General features: G+C 39.9%; 1 protein-coding gene across 1 annotated transcript in view; it reads right to left on the bottom strand.

Annotated features, from left to right (window-relative positions):
* CFAP96 (cilia and flagella associated protein 96) overlaps nucleotides 1–15,225 on the bottom strand; it is a 67,126-nt gene extending 51,901 nt beyond the window's left edge. Inside the window, exons 1-4 of the mRNA XM_004457786.3 lie at nucleotides 15,046–15,225; nucleotides 12,983–13,202; nucleotides 10,494–10,631; nucleotides 10,317–10,392 (exon numbers count right to left, since the gene is read on the bottom strand). Coding sequence (XP_004457843.1) covers nucleotides 10,317–10,392; nucleotides 10,494–10,631; nucleotides 12,983–13,202; nucleotides 15,046–15,145 — 534 coding nt within the window. The 5' untranslated portion in view covers nucleotides 15,146–15,225. The remainder of the gene's footprint in view (nucleotides 1–10,316; nucleotides 10,393–10,493; nucleotides 10,632–12,982; nucleotides 13,203–15,045) is intronic.
* Between the last annotated feature and the right edge of the window lie 6,393 nt (nucleotides 15,226–21,618).

The following is a 21,618-nucleotide window of genomic DNA, read 5'->3' as shown; positions in this document are numbered from 1 at the left end:
AGCTAAACTAGCATTCAAACATGATGGAGAGTTCAAAATATTCGCAGACAAACAGAAACTGAAAGAGTATACCAACAAGAAACCTCCCCTTCAAGAAATTCTAAAGGGAGTTCTGCAGGAAGAAAGGAAAAAACAGGAAAGGCAGAGTTGGAGGAGAGTATAAGACCAACAACAACAACAAAAAAGACAAAAAGGATATACAAACAAAATATGACAAACACAAATCCAATCAAAATATGGCTAACACAAATAATTCCTTGATAGTAATAACACTGAATGTCAACAGATTAAACTCACCTATCAAAAGATTCAGACTGGGACAATGGATAAGGAAATATGACCCATCCATATGCTGTCTACAAGAGACACATCTTAGACCCAGAGATGCATGGAGATTGAAAGTGAATGGCTGGAAAACAATCATACAAGCTAACAATAACCAAAAAAAGGCAGGAGTAGCTATATTAATATCAGACAAAATAGACTTTAAATGTGAAACAATTGTGAGAGACAAAGAAGGATACTACATTTTAGTGAAAGGGAAAATCTGTCAAGAAGATCGAACAATCATAAATATCTATGCCCCTAACAAGGGTGCCTCTAAATACGTCAGGCAAATGCTGGAAAAACTAAGTGAAAGAATAGATACATCTACAATTATAGTGGGGGATTTTAATACACCACTATCAACTCTGGACAGAACATCTCAAAAGAGAATCACCAAAGAAACAAAACATCTGAATAGTATATTAGAGGAGCTCGATCTAATAGACATATATAGATCGCTACACCCAAACACAGCAGGATATACGTTTTTCTCAAGCGCACATGGATCATTCTCCAAGATAGATCATATGCTAGGCCACAAAGAAAGGCTGAACGAATTCAGAAAGATTGAAATCATACAAAACATTATCTCTGACCACAGTGGAGTCAAGCTGGAGATTTGCAAGGGACAGAAGCCCAGATTTCACACCACGATTTGGAAATTAAACAGCACACTCTTAGAAAAACAGTGGGTCAAAGAGGAAATCTCAAAAGAAATCAATGACTACCTTGAAACAAATGATAATGATAACACAACATACCAAAATTTATGGGATGCAGCAAAAGCAGCACTGAGAGGGAAGTTTATACCCATAAATTCATATATCAAAAAAGAAGAAAGAGCAAAAATTGAAGAACTAACTGCACATTTGAAGGAATTAGAAAAACAACAACAAAGTAACCCAACAGGAAGAAGAAGGAAGGAAATAACAAAGATAAGAGCAGAACTAAATGAAATAGAAAATAAGAAAGCACTTGAACAGATAAACAAGACCAAGAGCTGGTTTTTTGAGAAGATTAACAAAATTGACAAACCTTTAGCAACACTAACAAAGAAAAAAAGAGAGAAGATGCAAATACACAAAATAAGAAATGAGAAAGGCGATATCACCACTGACCCCACAGAAATAAAGACTATCATAAGAGGATATTTTGAAAAACTATATTCCAACAAAAATGACAATCTAGAGGAAATGGACAAATTCCTAGAAACACATAAGCAGCCCATATTGACGAAAGAAGAAATTGATGATCTTAACAAACCAATCACAAGCAGAGAGATAGAATCAGTTATTAAAAATCTCCCAACTAAGAAGAGCCCAGGGCCAGATGGCTTCACAGGTGAATTCTACAAAACATTCCGGAAAGAACTGACACCAATCCTGCTGAAACTATTCCAAAACATCGAAACAGAAAGAACATTACCCAACTCCTTCTATGATGCCAACATTACCCTAGTACCAAAGCCAAACAAAGACATCACAAGAAAGGAAAATTACAGACCAATTTCTCTAATGAACCTAGACGCAAAAATACTTAACAAAATACTTGCTAATCGTATTCAACAACACATTAAACGTATTATACACCACGACCAAGTGGGATTCATCCCAGGTATGCAAGGATGCTTCAACATAAGAAAATCAATCAACGTAATACACCATATAAACAGATTGAAGGAAAAAAATCACATGATTATATCTATTGATGCAGAAAAAGCATTTGACAAAATACAACACCCTTTCTTGATAAAAACACTCCAAAAGATTGGAATACAAGGAAATTTTTTGAACATGATAAAGAGTATATATGAAAAACCTAAAGCCAATATTGTTTACAATGGAGAAATCCTAGACTCCTTCCCTCTAAACTCAGGAACAAGACAAGGATGCCCACTGTCTCCGCTCCTATTTAACACTGTCTTAGAAGTACTTGCTCGAGCACTGAGACAAGAACCAGAAATAAAAGGCATTCAAATTGGAAAGGAAGAAGTCAAAATTTCATTATTTGCAGATGACATGATTCTATACATAGAAAACCCTGAGAGATCTACAACGAAGATTCTAGAACTCATAAATGAGTTTAGTAAAGTCGCAGGTTATAAGATCAATGCGCAAAAATCAGTAGCATTTCTGTACACCAATAAGGAGCAAGATCAGGAGGAAATCAAGAAACAAATACCATTCACAATAGTAAATAAAAAAATCAAATACTTAGGAATAAATTTAACTAAAGAGGTAAAGAACTTATACACCGAGAACTATACAAGATTGTTCAAGGAAATCAAAGAAGACCTGAATAAATGGAAGACTATTCCTTGTTCATGGATAGGAAGACTGAACATTATTAAGATGTCTATCCTACCAAAACTGATCTACACATTCAATGCAATCCCAATAAAAATCAACGCAGCCTTCTTTAAGGAACTAGAAAAACTAACTATGAAATTTATTTGGAAAGGAAAGAGACCCCGAATAGCCAAAGACATACTGAAAAAGAAAAACGAAATTGGAGGAATCACACTACCTGACTTCAAAACATACTACAAAGCTACGGTGGTGAAAACAGCATGGTATTGGCATAAGGAGAGACACATAGACCAATGGAATCGAATTGAAAGCTCTGATATAGAACCTCACATATACAGCCACATAATATTCGATAAAGCCACCAAACTCTCTCAACTGGGAGAGAGTGGCCTATTCAACAAATGGTGTCTGGAGAACTGGATAGCCATATGCAGAAGAATGAAAGAGGATTACCATCTCACACCTTATACAAAGATCAACTCAAGATGGATCAAAGACCTAAATATAAGAGCCAAGACCATAAAAACCTTAGAAAGCAGTGTAGGGAAACATCTACAGGACCTTGTAATAGGAAATGGATTTATGAATATCTCACCAAAAGCACGAGCAGCAAAAGAACTAATAGATAAATGGGACTTCCTCAAAATTAAAGCCTTCTGCGCCTCAAAGGAGTTTGTCAAGAAAGTAAAAAGGGAGCCCACACAATGGGAGAAAATATTTGGCAATCATATATCTGATAAGAAACTTATAACTTGCATATATAAAGAACTTCTATATCTTGAAAATAAAAAGATAAACAACCCATTTAAAAAATGGGAAAAAGACTTAAACAGACACTTCTCCGAAGAAGAAATACAAATGGCAAAAAAGCACATGAAAAAATGTTCCAAATCTCTAGCTATCAGTAAAATGCAAATCAAAACTACAATGAGATACCATCTTACACCCATAAGATTGGCAGCCATGAAAAAAACAGAAGAATACAAGTGCTGGAGAGGATGTGAAGGAAGGGGAACACTCATCCACTGCTGGTGGGAATGCAGAAGGATCCAACCATTCTGGAGGACAGTATGGCGGTTTCTCAAAAAACTACCCATAGATTTGCCATATGACCCAGCAATACCACTGCTGGGTATATACCCAGCAGAACTGAAAACAAGGACACAAACCGATATATGTACACCAATGTTCATAGCAGCATTGTTCACTATTGCCAAAAGTTGGAATCAACCCAAATGCCCATCAACAGATGAGTGGATCAATAAAATGTGGTATATACACACAATGGAATACTACTCGGCTGTAAGAACAAACACACTACAAACACATGTGATAACATGGATGAATCTTGAGAACCTTATGTTGAGTGAAGCAACCCAGACATTGAAGGACAAATACTACATGACCTCAATGATATGAAATAAACAAGCTGCCCTAGATAGCAAGAGACTGAATGATAGGCTTACAGGAAATCGGAGGGTGGAGGAAGGATATGAGCCGATGTCTGCAGGGGTGGAATTTAAGACGAGATGGTGGTAAGTATGAACACAAAGAAGAGATAAAAGGGGGGCAAGGGGTTGCCTTTGGTTGGGGCTTTGCGGGTTTGAGGGTGGCTGGGGAGGGACGGATGGGTAACATTGCCCAAAAGTGGGGGGAGGGAGGGGTAGCATACGAACACAGGAGAGGGTCAGGTGTTGGTGGAGAGTAAAATGCCGAGAAAATCATATCAAAATATAATAAAGAGGGTTACCTGTTTAGAATGCTCGGAGGGGAGGGTCTGATGCAGGATGGGCTCCTGGGGAATGTCTAAATGCTCATTCTGCCAGAGTGGGTGTCACCATGGGGTAGAAACCCAAGTAGTGAGAGTGGGGGTAGACCCACATCCTGGGGAGGACTAATGCTACCAAATAGAGGGAACTGTATCCCTCGAGAGAAAGGGTGGCTCCCAGGGCATTGGGGCAGTTGAGCAAGTTAGGCCCTGAACACTATTCCATCTATCTCTGGAAGTGGCTCCTCAGGAAACGGAGGTTGGCTGTCACTGTGGGCACCAAGGTGGAAGGGAAAATGAACGTTAAATGTGTGGAACCAAGGTAAATGGGGGGTAAGAGAGGAGTTTCTTGAGAGTACACAAGGATGGATATAAAACATGTAATATTACACCATAACATATAGGAGATGACAGACTGATAATGTAAACCATAATGTAAAACATAGGATAACTAAGAATGTAAAGAACTGTGTCCTAAAGTATGCACCATAATGTAAGCACAGATATCACCTTGTTAGAAAGCTAATGTCTCAGACTCTGTACAACACGTTAAGTAAATATGATGTGAATAGGGTGTAAGAGTATCGCTGTGGAAGGAAAAACGTTTTGTGGTGGATGTATGGGAGTGCTGTATATTATATATATGCATTGCTGTGGTCTAGGACTCCTGTGAAGAGAAGCTGAATAATTAGGGGGAAAAAAAAAAAAAAAGAAAAGATAGGATGTAGAATTTTTTCAAGTCAACATTCTTTATCTAAGTTCTTTATCTAACTTTATCCAAGTTCTTTATCTAACCTTTAAACCCATCGCTATAAGCCATTCCCTAGTAAGGGACCATGACATCATATTGGGCTTCAAATTTCGGGGAGTTCTGGATCACAGAGTGTTTCAACAATGGCAATGGAGGGATACTGGTATGGGATACCAATGACAGGTGATATATGGCTGACAGGGAGCTGTACAGAACATATGTCCAGGGTGCATGGTAATGTTTGGATATACTCATAGTGGCAACAATTAAAAACCACAGCAGGGGGCGTACTGGGTTCCTGGCCACTGGTGCTCTGTCGTGGTCCCTAGGGGAGCAGCGACAGTCTCCCAGGTACAGCGGCGGGGACCGGGAGGGAGTGAGGGTTCAACAGTGAGCCCCTGATGCTAATGACTATGCTTGTGAGCTGATAAGCCTAAAATAAGAACAAGGCCTAGAGCAACATTGTGCCTGGGAATTTCCTCCTGTCAGCCTTCATGTTACTCAAATGTGGCCAGTCTCGAAGCCAAACTCAGCATGTAAATGCAATGCCTTCCCCCCAGCGTGGGACATGACACCCGGGGATGAGCCTCCCTGGCACCGAGGGACCACTATCAACTACCAACTGATGATGCAACTGGAAAATGACCTTAAACGGAAGGTTCAATGCGGATCAGCAGAATATCCATGTCTACATAAAATAACATGACTTTAAAATGCTGTTTGACCTAAAGTAAGGGGGAAATGGAAAGGAGAAATGAGTTTATATGGCTACGAGTTTCTAAAAAAGAGTCTGGAGGCTGGCAGAAGGATTGCCCTCATGCACAACTGAGCAGAGTCAGAGAGACAGATAAAGCAGATGCAACCCCCAGATATTGGTTCCTTTGAGGGCTAAAGAGACCCATGGGAGTTATGGTCATGGCCGATGGGGTTAACTACCAGGTCAGATGGCCCCTCTTTGGAAATGGTGTTTATGTGTGATGAATCTGGACTCAGATGGGATCTTCCTTCATAAGACTTTCATGCTAATGTGCTGGAGGTGCAGTTAATGTTGGGGTTTAAGATATATTTAGGGGATTTGAATCTCTGGACTGACAATGTGATAGCCAGTTCCTGAGCCTCAACAGACTCCAGCACCTACAATCTGATTTATTGGACTTACCACACTCAGCTAAGATGGAGTTGAAGAAGGACAACCACCACACCACGGAGCCTAGAGTGATTACAACTGAAAGTGGGAGGACTGCATCCAGCATCCATGTGGAATCTGAGCCTCCTCGTGACATAGAGATGCAATGGACACAACCAACCCAATGTCCACATAGAAGAGGTGGCATTGGATTGGGAAAAGTGGACATGGTGGCTGATGGGTATGGGGAAAGGCAGGAAGAGATGAGCGGTGGAGGCGTCTTTGGGACATGGAGCTGCCCTGGATGGTGCTTCAGAGGTAATCACTGGACATTGTAAATCCTCACAGGGCCCACTGGATGGAATGGAGGAGAGTATGGGCCATGATGTGGACCATTGACTATGAGGTGCAGAGGTGCCCAAAGATGTACTTACCAAATCCAATGGATGTGTCATGATGATGGGAATGAGTGTTGCTGGGGGGGGGGGGGGAGAGGTGGGGTGGGGGGGTGGGGTTGAATGGGACCTCACATATATATTTTTAATGTAATATTATTACAAAGTCAATAAAAAAAAATAAAATTTAAAAAAAAAGGACAAGCAACCCAATTTAAAAATGGGCAAATAACTTAACTAGACATTTCTCCAAAGAGGAAATGCAAATGTCTAAAAGGCACATGAAAAGATGCTCAACACCACTGTAGCAGTTTGATATTATTGATGAATTTCAAAAGGGAATATTGGATTATGTTTGTAAACTGATATTTTGCTCTGGGCATATGAGATTATACTGGATTCAGAGGTATACTTAAGTAATTGTGTCAGTAGGGCGTTGACTCCCCACCCCTTGGTGGGTGGGGACTCATGGATATAAGGCATGGCAAAGGACAGTTAAGGGTTTCTGATGTTGGAGTTTTGATGTGGGAGTTTGATGCTGAAGACTTAAGCTGGAGCCCTGGGAAGTCAGCATGCAGAGGAAGGAGAAGCAAGCCCCTGGAAGAACCTTGAGCCCAGAGAAAAACAAGCCCCAGGAATGTAGGAATCCAGGAAGCCTGAACCCTTGTAGATGTCGGCAGCCATCTTGCTCCAAAAAGACTTTGGTGAGGGAAGTAACTTATGCTATATGGTCTGGTATCTGTAAGCTCCTACCCCAAATAAATACCCTTTATAAAAACCAATCAATTTCTGGTATTTTGCATCAGCACCCCTTTGGCTGACTAATAGTCACTATCTATTAGGGAAATGCAAATCAAAACCACAATAAGATATCATGTCATACCCACAAGAATGGCTACTATCAAAAAAATAGAAAACTACAAGTGTTGGAGAGGATGTGAAGAAATAAGCATTCATAGCTGGTGGGAATGTAAAATGGTGTAGCTGCTATGAAAGACAGTTTGGAAGTTCCTCAGGAAGCTAAATATAAAATTACCATATGACCCAGCAAGCCCCCTCCTAGATATATACCCAGAATTGAAAGCAGGGACATGAACAGATTATTTGCACATTGATATTAATAACAGCATTATTCACAATTGCCTAAAAGTGGAAGCAATCCAAGTGTCCATCAACAGAAGAATGGATAAACAAAATGTGGTATACATACACAATGGAATATTATTCATCTATAAAAAGGAATGAAGTCCTGATGCATGTGACAACAGAGATGAATCTTGAGGACTTTTTGGTGAGTGAAATATGCCAGACACCAAAGGACAAATATTGTATGAGCTCAATGATATGAACTAATTATAATAAACAAATTCATAGAGTTAGAATCTAGACTATAGGTTACTAGGGGATAGATTGGTATTAGAGAATGGGAAGTTGATTCTTAGTTTGTACAAAATTTCTACTTAGGTTGATTGAAAAGGTTTGGAAATGAATGGTGGTGATAGTAGCACACAATTATGACTGTAATTAAATTAATAGCACTGAATCATGTAGGTGAATGTGGTTAAAATATATGTTACTAGAATAAAAACTAAAAGGTAAAACATATGATGGTATAACAGAGAAAACCCTACTGTAGTTTATAGTACAAGTATAAGAATGTTCTTTCATGAATTATAGCAAATGTATGACACTGATACAAGGTGTTAATGAAAGGGTGGTACATGGAAAAGATACACCTAATGTAAACTATAGATGACAGTTAATAGGACTATTTTAATAATCTTTCATCAATTGTAAGAAAGATAACTACTCTTCAAAAAAAAGTACAATTACAAAAAAATACTGTCATCAATTGTAACAAATGTTCCACATCAATGCAAGATGTTGGTGATGGCGTGGTATATAGGAATCCTGTATTTTATTCATGATTGTTCTGTAAACCTATAACTTCTCTAGTTAAAAAAAAAAAAAGATCTGCTTGTTTTCAAACCACCAAGTTTCCTGCCCAATATAATAGAACATTTTTCCTCTATTTGGAAATGGCCATTTGCAAAATTGGCCACTACTCTTCTGTTCCACAGTCCTAATGCCATTTAAAATTTCCACAACAAAAGAGCTGATGCCTGCATATCTTAAAAATAACAACAACAAAATAATAAAGTGATTGCCATTTAATTTCTGTTGCTTAAAGTCCAAACTAATTTGGCTTTTCATTACTATCAACTTTCTTTAAATTATGTTGATAATGGTCTAAAATTTATAAGTGTTCCTCTATTCATTCGCATGTAGGCATTCTACACCTAAGTGAACAGGATTCCTCATAATTAAATACTGTATAAAGTGGATGGAAGAGGCATATGCCAGTACATCTTATCTTTTAGTTCTGCCTTCCAATAGTGAACCACTTCCTCCCATTCTTGCACTTCCTCCCTTCCTCTCTCTCTCTCCTCCCTACCACTCCATCCAATTCCCCCACCTCTTCCCCATTGAGATCAGCCCAAACCCTAACCCTAACCCTAACCACCACTGCTGTAGTTACAGGATACTTGGGTGTAATGGAATATGGCTAAGGGTTAGGACACGACTCCTCTACTTAAAATAACATAGTTGAGAGGAGCAGATGTGGCTCAGGTGATCGAGCTCCTACCTACCACATGGGAGGTCACTGTTTCAGATCCTGGTGCCTCCTAAAGAAGATGGCGAGCTGGTGTGACAGGCAGGCATGGCAAGCTGACACAACAAGAGACACAAGAAGAAAAAAACATAATGGGAGACACAAAAAAGGGAGGAGAGATTCCCAGTGCCTCCTAAATAAGACAGTGAGCTGACATGACAGGCGGGCAAAGCGAGCTGCCACAAGATGACACAACAGGAGTCACAGGGAGGAAGAACAGAAAGAGAGATACAGCAAAGCAGGGTGCAGAGGTGGCTCAAGCAATTAGACACCTCCCTCCCAAATTGGAGGTCCTGGGTTCGGCTACTGGTGCCTCCTAAAGAAACAAGGAAGATGAACAGACACAGCAAGTGAAAAACAAGGAGGTGGGGAGAAATAAATAAATACAATAAATTTTTAAAACAAAAGCAAACAAACAAAAAAAAAAACATAGTTGATCAGGCCAAGTTGATAGACATCACATAACTACTTTAGAGAAACTTAAGTCAGATGTGGTAAGCTAACACTCATCTTGCAAAGAGGCTGAGAGGATCTGTAGAAAGAGGTGAAAATCAAACATCAAAAAGATAAATATTGATCCAGCAAAAAACAAAACGTGGAAAGTCTAGAATAAAATCGGTTAAACCCCTCCCCCCTGCAAAAAAAGACAAATATTGGAAGCGGATGTGGCTCAGGCTACTGGGCTCCAGCCTACCACATGGGAGGTCACTGGTTCAAATCCCAGTGCCTCCTAAAGAAACAAGAAAAATACAGCAAGTGAAAAACAACAAGGGGATGGGGAGAAATAAATAAATACAATAAATCTTTTTTTAAAAAGGTAAATATTATCACAATCCAAACAATCCATCAGCCATGTCCCAGTATTACGAACAGAACAAAACAAAATATAATTAGATGACAAGTGAATTCTCTAAGTTAGCCAAATAAGAGAAAGGGTAGGGAAAATTTCAAAATAGATTATTTTACCTTATAATTTACTTTTGGTGCATCATAGAAATCAACGGAGTGTGGAAGCTGTTTACCTATGGTAATGTTTGCATAGCTAAGGAAGGAAAATTAGTAATAGTGACATCAGAGTTCAGGAACTTTGAATTTTTTTTAAAGTTCAAAACAAATTATATGAGATTATTAAAAATACCTTACCCATATCCAGTTCCTTTCTTTCCTGGGTTTGTATATAAATTCTTTCCAGGCGCCTGATATTTTTCTCTTGGCTTTGACTGTGCACTGAAGGATGGAACTGGACCACCTATTGTTCCATAGTAGCTTCCTAATCCACATCTTATATGTGTTGTGTTTTTTTGTTGTTAAAAAGAGCAAGATATATGCAATGAAACTGACTTGTCTGACTTTGGTATGAGAAAAACAATTTTCCTAATTTTTCGAAGTAATAAATCTTGAGATAATAGGCTTTTACTTTTTCATGTTTTAAAAATATATTTAATTTCATGCTTATTTTAAATGTTCCACATAAACAAAATTTCTTCATTCTCTAAGAAATTAGAATGGGTTCCATTATTCCAGTTAACTATTATAGTAAATAGATCCTTTTGTGTTTTTAGATTAATTTCTAGACACCTTATGGGAAGTTTGTTAGTAAATGGCTAATTTCTTCTGACTACCCACTCACTAGAAACTACACTTTCCACACTAATGCAAGGTGCTAATAATAGGGTGGTAAATGGGAACTCTATTTTAGGCTTGATTTTTCTGTAAACCAACAACTTCTCTAATTGGAATTTCAGTGGTAACTTTTTTTGTTTTGGGTTTACACTTATACTTTACTGTAGGAAAAAATTAATCAAACGTTTTCTTTTCTGCAATTTTAATATTACATTTTCTGGGCCTATAGTATCTATGTAACCATTAAACTGTTTATCATCCAGAATTTGTGGGCTTATTTTTCTTTTTTGTTGTTATTTGTTTTAAATTAATAGTTTCATTTTTTTAGAGCAGTTTTAGGTTTACAGAAAGATTGAGTAAAAAGTACAGAAAGTTCCCATATACCCCTGTGATGGTTAGGCTATTGTGTCAACTCGGCCAGGTAATTGTGCCCAGTTGTTTGGTCAAGCAAGCACTGGGCTAACTGTAATACAAGGGCATTTATGGACTTTAGTCACCATTGACTTTACTGCAGTGGTAAATCACAGATAGCTGGTTATAATTACATCAATCAAGGAGATTGCCATCAGCAATGAGTGACGCTTAACCCAATCAGTTGAATTCCTTAAAAGGGGATGTGATTCCAGCATTGACAGAGAATTTCCCAGCTCTTCTTTGGACAGCCAGCATCTCCCAGAACTTGTCAAGAATCGTCACTGAACTTTCATCAGAGCTCCTGGTTGCAGCCTGCCTGCGGAACCTGGACTTGTGCATTCCCACAGCTGTGTGAGAGACTGATAAATCTCTTATGGCTATCCCTTGCTGATTCTGTTTCCCTAGAGAACCATGATTAACACACCCCCCTTCCCAAATACAATTTCCCCCATTAGTTACATCTTTCATTAGCGTGATGCATTTGTTACAATTGGTGAACCAATACTGACAGGTGACTATTAACTTATGTCCATAGTTGACGTGGGGCTCACTTTTTTGTCTTACAGTTCTATGGGTTCTGACAAACACATAAAGTATATAACCATCATTATAGTACCATATACAACAGTCTGTGCCCAAAAATCCCCTGTGCTCTACCTAATCCTTCTCTCCTCTCCTGAGCCTCTGGCAACCACTGATCTTTTCCTTGTTTCTAGAGTTCTGTCTTTTCCAGAATGTCATATAATTGGAACCATAGATTGACAGTCATCCCAGACTGGCTTCTTTCACTTCAGCACTTTATTTTAAAAAATGTTTTCTTTAAATTTTTCACAATAAAAAGAAAAACTAACACTAGTAACAGTCATAGTCTCTAATTCCCAAGTTTTCATTGAAGTAAACAAGTTATAATCAGAAAATGGTTTATAAGACATGAAAACTTATAATCAAAATTTGTACTGCTTATACATATGAGTTAAAATTTTCAAAAACTAGAAAGACGTCAATATTAATAAAGGTTCACTAGGAAAGGATATACATTTTCAATAATTGCTATTTATGAACATATATTGTAATATGACAATTGTCATGTCAATTTCATGACAAAAACGTTGTTAAACCCCATCAATATATCTTTACATTGATTTTAAAATAATATCTTTGACAAATTCTCTTCTTCATTAAGAAAAGAGCTTATCCTAATTTTATTTTTTTTATGTATACTTTTTATAAGTTTTAAATAGTGCAGGGAAAAAGTCAAGGACACAGATAATGATCACCCAAGGAAATTTTCCCCCCAACCTTATTCTTGCAAGGTTTTTGAACAAATTCATTTTCATTATTTAGTTGAATTTTATTACATAAACTAATAGAGACAGTGAAACAGATAATCCAAAACTTAATGTGACAATGAGAATCAACTTAAAAATACTGTCAGCCTTAATCATCCAATATAAATATCTCCGCCTAAGATAAACTGCCCTAAGAATCATATTTTAAAATGAATCTTCCATAAGTATATCCTGTAGAAAAACATTCAATTTAGGCTAGAGAACAGAACGGTGCAGGAAAACTAAAAATTTCCCTCCAACACTTACGGCTTTTTATCTCCACTACTAGGGAGAAAGGCTTTGCTTAGATTTTTTTTGGCTTCTTCCATCATATGCCGTCTTCTCACTTGATTCAGGTTTATATAGCCTTCACCTTCAAAAATCCTTACAAAACGAGGGTCAAAATAACCTGGCTGGAGATTTGACATTTCTTTGGATCCCCCCGGTAGCATCTGTCTATTTTTGCTTGCAGTTTCATTAAAGGGTCCTTTAAAAATAAATTAAAAACACGGTAATTTTGAGCTTACTAGTAACAAAAGGACATGAAAAATAGCTAAGAACGTTTCAAAATGTGACTTGGGCTGATTATGAGTGTTGAGCTCTCAAATGCTATTTCAAAATGTTCACTAGAGGCTCGTGTTAAAAGTCATATTAACAATAAGATCTATGTTTTTATGAAAACATTTTAGATTAAGGTCCTGGTTATAGGCTGTGAATTTTAGAGCTAAAAGAGATCTTAAAGGTCATCTAATCCAAAGCTTCCCCACCCATATACTAAGAACACTCTTGGTGTGAGATTTTGGAGACGTGCATCCCTGAAAAGAAGGGCGCTGCATTACTCAGATTGAAGCAATCCCCTCAGGTACACACCCAAGACAAATGAGAGCCTGTGTGCAGGAGAAGGCATGAGCAAGTACAGTTGGCAGCTTCAGACACAGGCACCAAAACCAAAAGGAAAGGAGAAAGAAAAAGGAAAGGGGAGGGGAGGGGAAGAAAGGAAAGGAAAAAGAAAAAGAAAAGGGGAGGGGAGGGGAGGGGAGGGAAGCAAAGCAAAGCAAGGCTGTATTCATAAATACCTAAATTTCCTTTATAATTTGGATCTTGGAGAGGTGAATTTGGGGAGTCCTTCAGTAATGTAAAGACTTTTTTGAGGGAAGCGGACTTGGCCCAATGGATAGGGTGTCCACCTACCACATGGGAGGTCCGCGGTTCAAACCCTGGGTGGGTCTCCTTGACCCATGTGGAGCTGGCCCATGCGCAGGGAGTGCCGTGTCATGCAGGGGTGTCCCCTGCATAGGGGTGTCCCCCACGAAGGGGAGCCCCACACGCAAGGAGTGCGCCCAGTAAGGAGAGCCGCCCAGTGCGAAATAAAGTGCAGCCTGCCCAAGAATGGCACCACACACATGGAGAGCTGACACAATGACACAACAAAAAGAAAAACAGATTCCTGGTGCCGCTGATAAGGATAGAAGTGATCACAGAAGAACACACAGTGAATGGACACAGAGAGCAGACAACTGGGGGGGAGGGGAAGGGGAGAGAAATAAATAAATAAATCTTTTTGAAAAAAACTTATTTGAAGTGCAAATAACCCTTAATTCAACAGGTTATTTAAATGTGAATTTGTATCACTAATTTTTAAAAATATTCACATGGTTCCAAATCCAATAATATATACATTTTTACAATAAGTCTTCCTCACACATGCAACCAATGATATTAATTTTGTTTTCCAGAGAATGCTTAGTCACATTCAAGCAAATATTTTCATATATATCCTTTTTTCAGTTTTAGTGCTAATATACTGTATACATTATTCTCCACCTTACTTTTTTACTTAACACTATATCTTGGAAGTGTTTCCATACCAGTGTATTCTTTTCATTGTTACATAGCAGTCATTGGGTAGCCAAAAATTTGAGACATTTAGAATGCTTATTTACTTTAGCCCTTTTTATTATTTATGACTTTTCTAAAACTCCCTAGGCTATTATTCATTTAACATTTCCTTTTCCATAAAAGTAACCTTGGATAGTTTTCTTGAGTGCAAATGTCAATGCAGTTTGCATAATGGAGTGCCCTGCATCTTAGGAAAGGAGTAAAACTACATATGGGGCAATGCGAAAGGGTGGTTCATTAAATGAGCTTCCTGCTCTTAGAAAAATAGGTTCTTTCAACGCTAATCTCTGAAAATGTTACAAATTTAATCAAACACAGAACTAATGCTTTAAAATACAGATTAAAAATAACATTTAACTTAAATATTAAATCCAAAATTTCATATAGAAAATATCCATTATCAGGCTGTCAAGAAAACCAAATAGACTTACGATTAAATAGTGACACATATTTATCACCAATAGAAATATATTCCATCTCACTGAAGAGGCCAATTCTTTCCATATCAGATTTTCCTCCTTCTACAGGCATTGTTGCTTCTTGCAGAGGTGTTCTCTATATTGATAACTTCAGAAGCTTCCTTACGGCTACTTCTTTTATTGCAAAATCCTACTATACATTAAAAAATACAGGGGGAAAAAGGTTCAGGAAAAAAATTGATCACTGAATTAGTCAAACTAGTTTCAGTCTGAAAGTTTTCATATTCATTATAAAACAATGGTCTCAAACTACAATATGTGGGAAAAGAATCTACTCTGTGGGACAGGGGGATAATAATGAGATTCAAAGTTATCATCATGAACCTTCCCCTTGACCCTCCAGGTGAAGTGACTAAAAATTACAAAGGAATATGTGTGGCAACTCATCCTTTGGAAATGACAAAATTATTACTGTATAGTGTGGTTTAAATGAAACAGGCTGGATAGGGAATCAGATGGATCTGGAACCTGGCAAGAAGTCCACGTGTCATCTGGTAAGCCCCCCCCCCCCCCCCCCAAGATGACTGCTAGAAGACCCACCTGAAATTCTGCCATCAGAACAAGATTTCACCCGGAAGCCAGGAGAAGCCTGGGATATCTCCAGGGGCCTTACTGGGCCCTCCTGGGGGAATTGATTGGTGGGATAATTGATCAAAACTGCAACTAGCTGGGGCTCCTCCCATGCCATTAGCAAAAGGGCAGAATTAATGGTTCAAAAGGCAAGCGCAAAGGCCGACTCTCTCTTGCCTTCCACTGACCCGGTGCCTGTCCTGGCGCCAGTCGTGTGCCTGTTCCTGCCCTCTGAACCCTGCTCTCACCACTTTTCCCTTGCCATGATGGTCACGCAAGTAAAACCCGGGCATTTATAATCTATAGTAGAAAATTGTAGTCTGTAAATCCGCCCACTTTATCACTTGTCAGGACCTTCCTCTCTACCTGGGACCATGATCTGTTATTTTCTCCCATTTCTCTTCCCTCCTTACTGTAATAAATTACTGGCCTCACTAACTCGATGTGCTCTTTAAATTCATTTCTGCAGCACAGTCAAGAACTTAGACATAATCTGGTTATATACTTGGAAAACCAGCCAGGAGCTTATTGGTGAGTGAAACTATGGCCCACAGCCTGTTTAATGCCGTTTTCTGGTTACCCATTTTAGATGGGTTCACCTATGAGCCCCCACAGGACATAATTCTGGGATGGAATAGGCCGGGGTGTGGGAACTCTCTGTGTCCATGCCGTGCACCCAGGCTTGTGAGATCTGGTCCTGGTTGGGAGGGCTGGGGTGCAGGGCAGGGGCCCAAAGCAGGGCCCTGCCAAGACAGAAGTCCCCCGGCCAAGCTCCGCAGGCTTCACGTTTTCAAGCCCTTTTAGCAGCCCTTGGCTTTACCTTCAGTGCTGGCCGCATTGCATCTCCCGCCCTCTCTCCTCGGCAGTGACTCGGAGCTCAGGGTTTGTGGTCCCCCACTGGTCCATGCCTTTGCAGGCCCACCTACCTGTTGACCACACCCAGCTACCTGGTCTGGGACCGGGTGGGAAGGCAGCAGCAGGCAGGGCCAAAGAAGATGCCGTGGAGTCCTTTCTCCAGGGGGCTCGCAGGCCTGGGCTCCTTCATAATTAACCATTACCCACATTTTACCTTTACTTCCTGTTACTGAATTTCTCATTACAGGTTTGTGTTGAAATGCTTTGGAATATCTTAAAAACTGTAAAACTGAAAATGCTTTTGCTGGAGAGGAAGTTATTGCCTCAGGGCCCCGAGGCCTGTTAGCTACAACAATTGACCTCTAATCACTTAATGGATTTTTGATGGCTGGTCTAACTGGGAAACTACCAGACAGTACACTTTTAAGACCTCTGTAAGAAGAGGAGGAAGAAGTATTTTTCTGCCCCTTCTACAGGAAGGAGCATATTCATCCAATCTATTCCTTCTGTCTTCCAAGTCCAGAAGGCCCTGCAAATGCCCAGTGGCAGGGTCTCTGTGATTCCCAGGGTGGAGGGAACCAGAGAAGCAACTCTAAATGTACCCCAAGACTTGGAAGTTTGGGCACTTCGATTCAGAGGGCAGTCAAATGTTCCCTGACATTTATCTCAGGAGCTTCTGTTTGGGTAACGTGCAGTCAGTCTCAGACCCTGGAATGCAGGGGTGCCGAGACCCAGAGCAGTAAACTCTGAACGGCCCCCATGCCTTGGGCCCTTCCATTCAGAGGGCAGCCACATGGCCCCTGAGACTTATCTCAGGCACTTTGATTTGGGGTAACTGTTCAGAATGTCTCCCACTAATCCATCTGGGGCCCTTTGGCCTGAACTTTGGAGTTCTCAGGCATCCTCCAAGACCTAAGTCAGCTACAGGAACACCCGTTAGGAGGACTCTGGATTAAATTCTCAGGACGCTGAGACCAGAGTATCAGCTCCAAATTATTTGGAGTGGTAAACGTTTTAGTCAGACTTGACTAAAGGCTAGGTCAGTTGACTGGAACTGGCTAGGGCAGTCGACTAAAAATCACTTCTTCATTCTTCCTAGAATAATGGGCATGGTCCCCACAGGAGTGTCTCCTCAGAGACCAAGAAATTTGCCTCCTGCTGGTCTACATGGCCACAGTATAGCTGAGAGCAGTTTCTATATGGAAACCTGAATTCTAGTTAAACCAGTGTGAAAGAGGAGGACAGATAAATCTGAGGGTCAGAAACCTCATGTTAAATCTCCTTAGAGAAATAAGGAAATATATCTCAAATTTCCATTAGTTTAAACTCGGTTGTGCCTATAAAAGGTGTGAATAGAGACCAAAGTTCAGATTGGCTAGTAAACCAATCCTAGAAAATAAGAAACCTCATGTGCATCAATTAAGGTCAGAGTTCCTAGAAGAGCTAGGAGTATAATATTCTCTCCTCTATTTTAATCTGTGCTTAACTTTGTGTTCAACTCTGAAATCTGTGTTTAACTTTGTCAGTTTGCTTGTGCCTAGGAAATCAGATTTGGGGTTCACCTGTTGCAAATTGGGTAACAGTAAAAGTAACCTAAAAACAAGTCTTTAAAGGCCAATACTGTCTTGCTAGTGGATTTAATGTATAAATATTCAGCCATTAGAAAAGCAGAGAAATGCTGCAAAGTTGTTCAAGAGATAGACTTCAGCATTGTCAAACTATCTTGTGCATTCAAACCGGGCCTTCAATATACTGCAGGTTGCCTCTCCATTTGAGTTATTGGCTAGGTTGATCACTGACCCCTAAAACAATAAAGGTATCTACTATATCTCTGGTTGTGCTCCTGAAGTTGATGGAGACTATGTTGCAGTTTCAAACTCCTGCAGCAGCCAATGATGGCTTGATTTAGCCAAATGTATGATGGATATCACCTTCAGATAGTGTTTCATACTGCCAAAGGGTGCTATGCACCAGACCAGTGAAATACTGGAGTTTACCTTCCTAGCTTTTCTCTAGGGTCAATGGTGCTGCAGCCTACTGGCTGTGTAAAGGAGATACTAAGTGAAGCAATGGTCACCAGAGTACTGTGAGTAGAATTTAAGCACAAGTGGCATTATGGCTCGCTCCCACGGAGAGATAATATGTAACGTATTGCAAACCTGGAACTTAAATTCATTAATTGCAGTTCAGAGAGAAACTTATGCATTGGGCAGTACATTAATTCATATTAAGTACTGTACCTACATCCTATTCTAGATATACGCCTGATGATTTGGTGATATTTTTTCTATTCTAGACCATATGCAGAGGAACACTGAACATGCTAAAAGCCCAGGTAAACTTCATTTTCTAAGTAGTTAATGAATGTGCTTAACCCAGGTATCCCTCCTAGCCCTTGTTCCAGAATCTGTCCCACTCACGTCCAGGGGAGGACTGACAGACCTACATGGCAACCTACCAGGACTAAGGGTTTTCCCACCAGAAGGGAAACAGCAAACAAGGTGGCTAAGACCCACTTCAGCTTAGCCCATTTGAGATGGTCCATGGGCAACTTTTCCTCACCTAGGACCTGGAAACCAGGTTCTGATCAAAACTTGGCAAGAAAACAAGCCTCACTCTCAATTAGAGCCAAAATGCAAGGAACTTTACTCTGTAGTTCTGATCACTCCATCAGCTGCTGAAGTTAAAGGAATTTCCAGCTTGGTGCAGTTATCCTGAGTGAAGCCAGCTCACCAGAAGCATCTGACAAGATGTATGAGTTCCAGTCATTGGATGGCCTGAAATCCCTCTTAAAGAGAAAAAGCTCAGTAGCATCTGAGAGTCAGCTGTTTCCTCTAACTCTAGCCCAGATGCCTGTTGTTAGGGGGAGGGCAAACCAGATATCCCTTAAGAAACCTTGTCTTTTATCACCTCCTGTAGCTTAACTAAAAGGTCAATGTCTTTTCTCATTCCTCTCCTCCACCATAGAACTGGGATTGGCAATTCATACCAAGCCCTGTTGACTACTGCAATCTCTCCCTAGAGTTAAGAACAGCATAAAATAACTCAAGGTAGAATACTGTTTCCCATCAACTTCAGGAAGATGCAGCCTTTACAGGCACCTGACCTTTTCTACTTTTGTGGTCCAGTATCCTCTTATTGGGACCATAGATTCTCAAAATTCTAATCAAGTTTATTTCTCCCAGAATCAACATCTTGTTAGCCATATGGAACTTCATCCAGCTTTACCCAGGGTGCCAGATTCATCTTCCTCCAACCGAGATAGAAGAGCCAGAGTTTTATACCTTGTCAGGTACGGCTTACTGTCCCTAACCAGCAGGAAGTAGCTACAGAAGAAAGACCATCTCCCTTCAGCACCCCTTTAAGAATAAAGGTATAAACTCTCTGATGGGGGAATGAAACAGGCTAGATAGGGAATCAGATGGGTCTGGAACCTGGCAAGAAGTCCATATGTCCTTAGGTACCCCCTCCAAGATGGTTGCTGGAAGACCCTCATGAAATTCTGCCATTCAGAACAAGATTTCCTCTGGAAGCCAGGAGAAGCCCCAGATATTCTCCAGGGGCCTTATTGGGTACTCCTGGGGGAACTGATTGGTGGGGTAATCAAAACAGCAAACAGCCGGGACTCCTCCCATGCCATTAGCAAAAGGATAGGATAATTAATGGTTCAAAAGGCAAGCGCAAAGGCTGAATCTCTCTCTCTTGCTCTCTTGCCTTTGCCCTGTCCCGGTGCCTGTTCCTGCCCTCTGAACACTGCTCTTGCCATTTTTCCCCTGCCCTGATGGTTATGCAAGTTTAAAACCTGGGCATTTATATTCTATAATGGAAAACTGTAGTCTGTAAATCAGCCCACTTTATTACTTTTCAGGCCCTTCCTCTCTACTTGGGACCATGATCTGTTATTTTCTCCCATTTCTCTTCCCTCCCTACCTGAATAAATTACTGGCCTAACTAACCTATGTGCTCTTGAAATTCATTTCTACAGCAAAGTCAAGAACCTAGACAAAATCTGGTTATATAAATATTTTGTGAGCATTCTTTTGAGAAGGACTAGATTTTAAAATCCTAATCTATAAGACAGACATTTTCATAGTTTAGATAAAATGATTTAAATACAATGCATTGTCCCTTATATCGAAAATTATTTAATAAACTTAGCTTTTCATCACACACGACACATGTAAGTATTGCCCTACAGTTCTTGATTTTTTCAAGTTTAAATGAATATTTATAAGAAATGTGCCACAGGCAAAATTACTCCACTAGGCGGATGGGCAGACAAGTGTTTAGGCAAGATAAGAACAAAACAAACAACAAAAAAACACAAAATGTATTGAGTATTTGTTAAAAGGTAGACTGAAACTGTGAGTTTTCTTCTGAAATCACCATTACATTATACATGTAACTATTTACATTTTTTTTAATTAGACATGTTCTAAAACCTAGAACCAAAGAGCTAAGAATACTTGTCTCCTTCATCTCATTCTAATGTTTAAACACCAACTATAACCTAGGCACTGGACACACATTAGTGAGTAAAAAAAACATGGGGCTGTCACTGATGGCTGGTAAGAACTTTTTGCCTTGAATTTAGAGGAAGCTGATTCAGTGACCCTGAGTATGCTTGCCTATTAGGAACTGCGGCTCATCTGAGCATGAAACACTGCTAATTTTAAGCATCACAAGGGCGAGTGAAGACTCAACTGAATCATAAGAAAACACAATAGCCTTTCCCCCATCTCACCTCTTTCTTTGACCAGATATGCTTCACATCTCAACGTCAGTGGGATGTAGTGCTTCAGTTTCCGTCCTATTCAAAGCTCCTGCCCCCACCCCCACTGTCCAAGCGCAAAAGCTTCCTGTGCTCCCGTGAGGCTCAAATCCGTTAAATGGCCCACAAGGTCTACTATCACGCAATCACATTTCAAGACCATGTGTACCCCCTTCTGTGACACCTTAGCTGAACTTGACTTCTCTCAGTACTTAGGTTGATCTCTCTCCACCACAGGACCATTGTACCATGCTGTTCACTTGAGTCAGAACCCCAGTGTACAGACCCCTTCCCTCTACCCAAGTGAGGCTATGCCAGATTGCTCAGCC

Source organism: Dasypus novemcinctus, chromosome 29 (genome assembly GCF_030445035.2).
Source record: "Dasypus novemcinctus isolate mDasNov1 chromosome 29, mDasNov1.1.hap2, whole genome shotgun sequence".
NCBI classification, from domain to species: domain Eukaryota; kingdom Metazoa; phylum Chordata; class Mammalia; order Cingulata; family Dasypodidae; genus Dasypus; species Dasypus novemcinctus.
The sequence above is the reverse complement of the archived record's forward strand: the minus strand, read 5'-3'. Positions and strand labels throughout refer to the sequence as shown.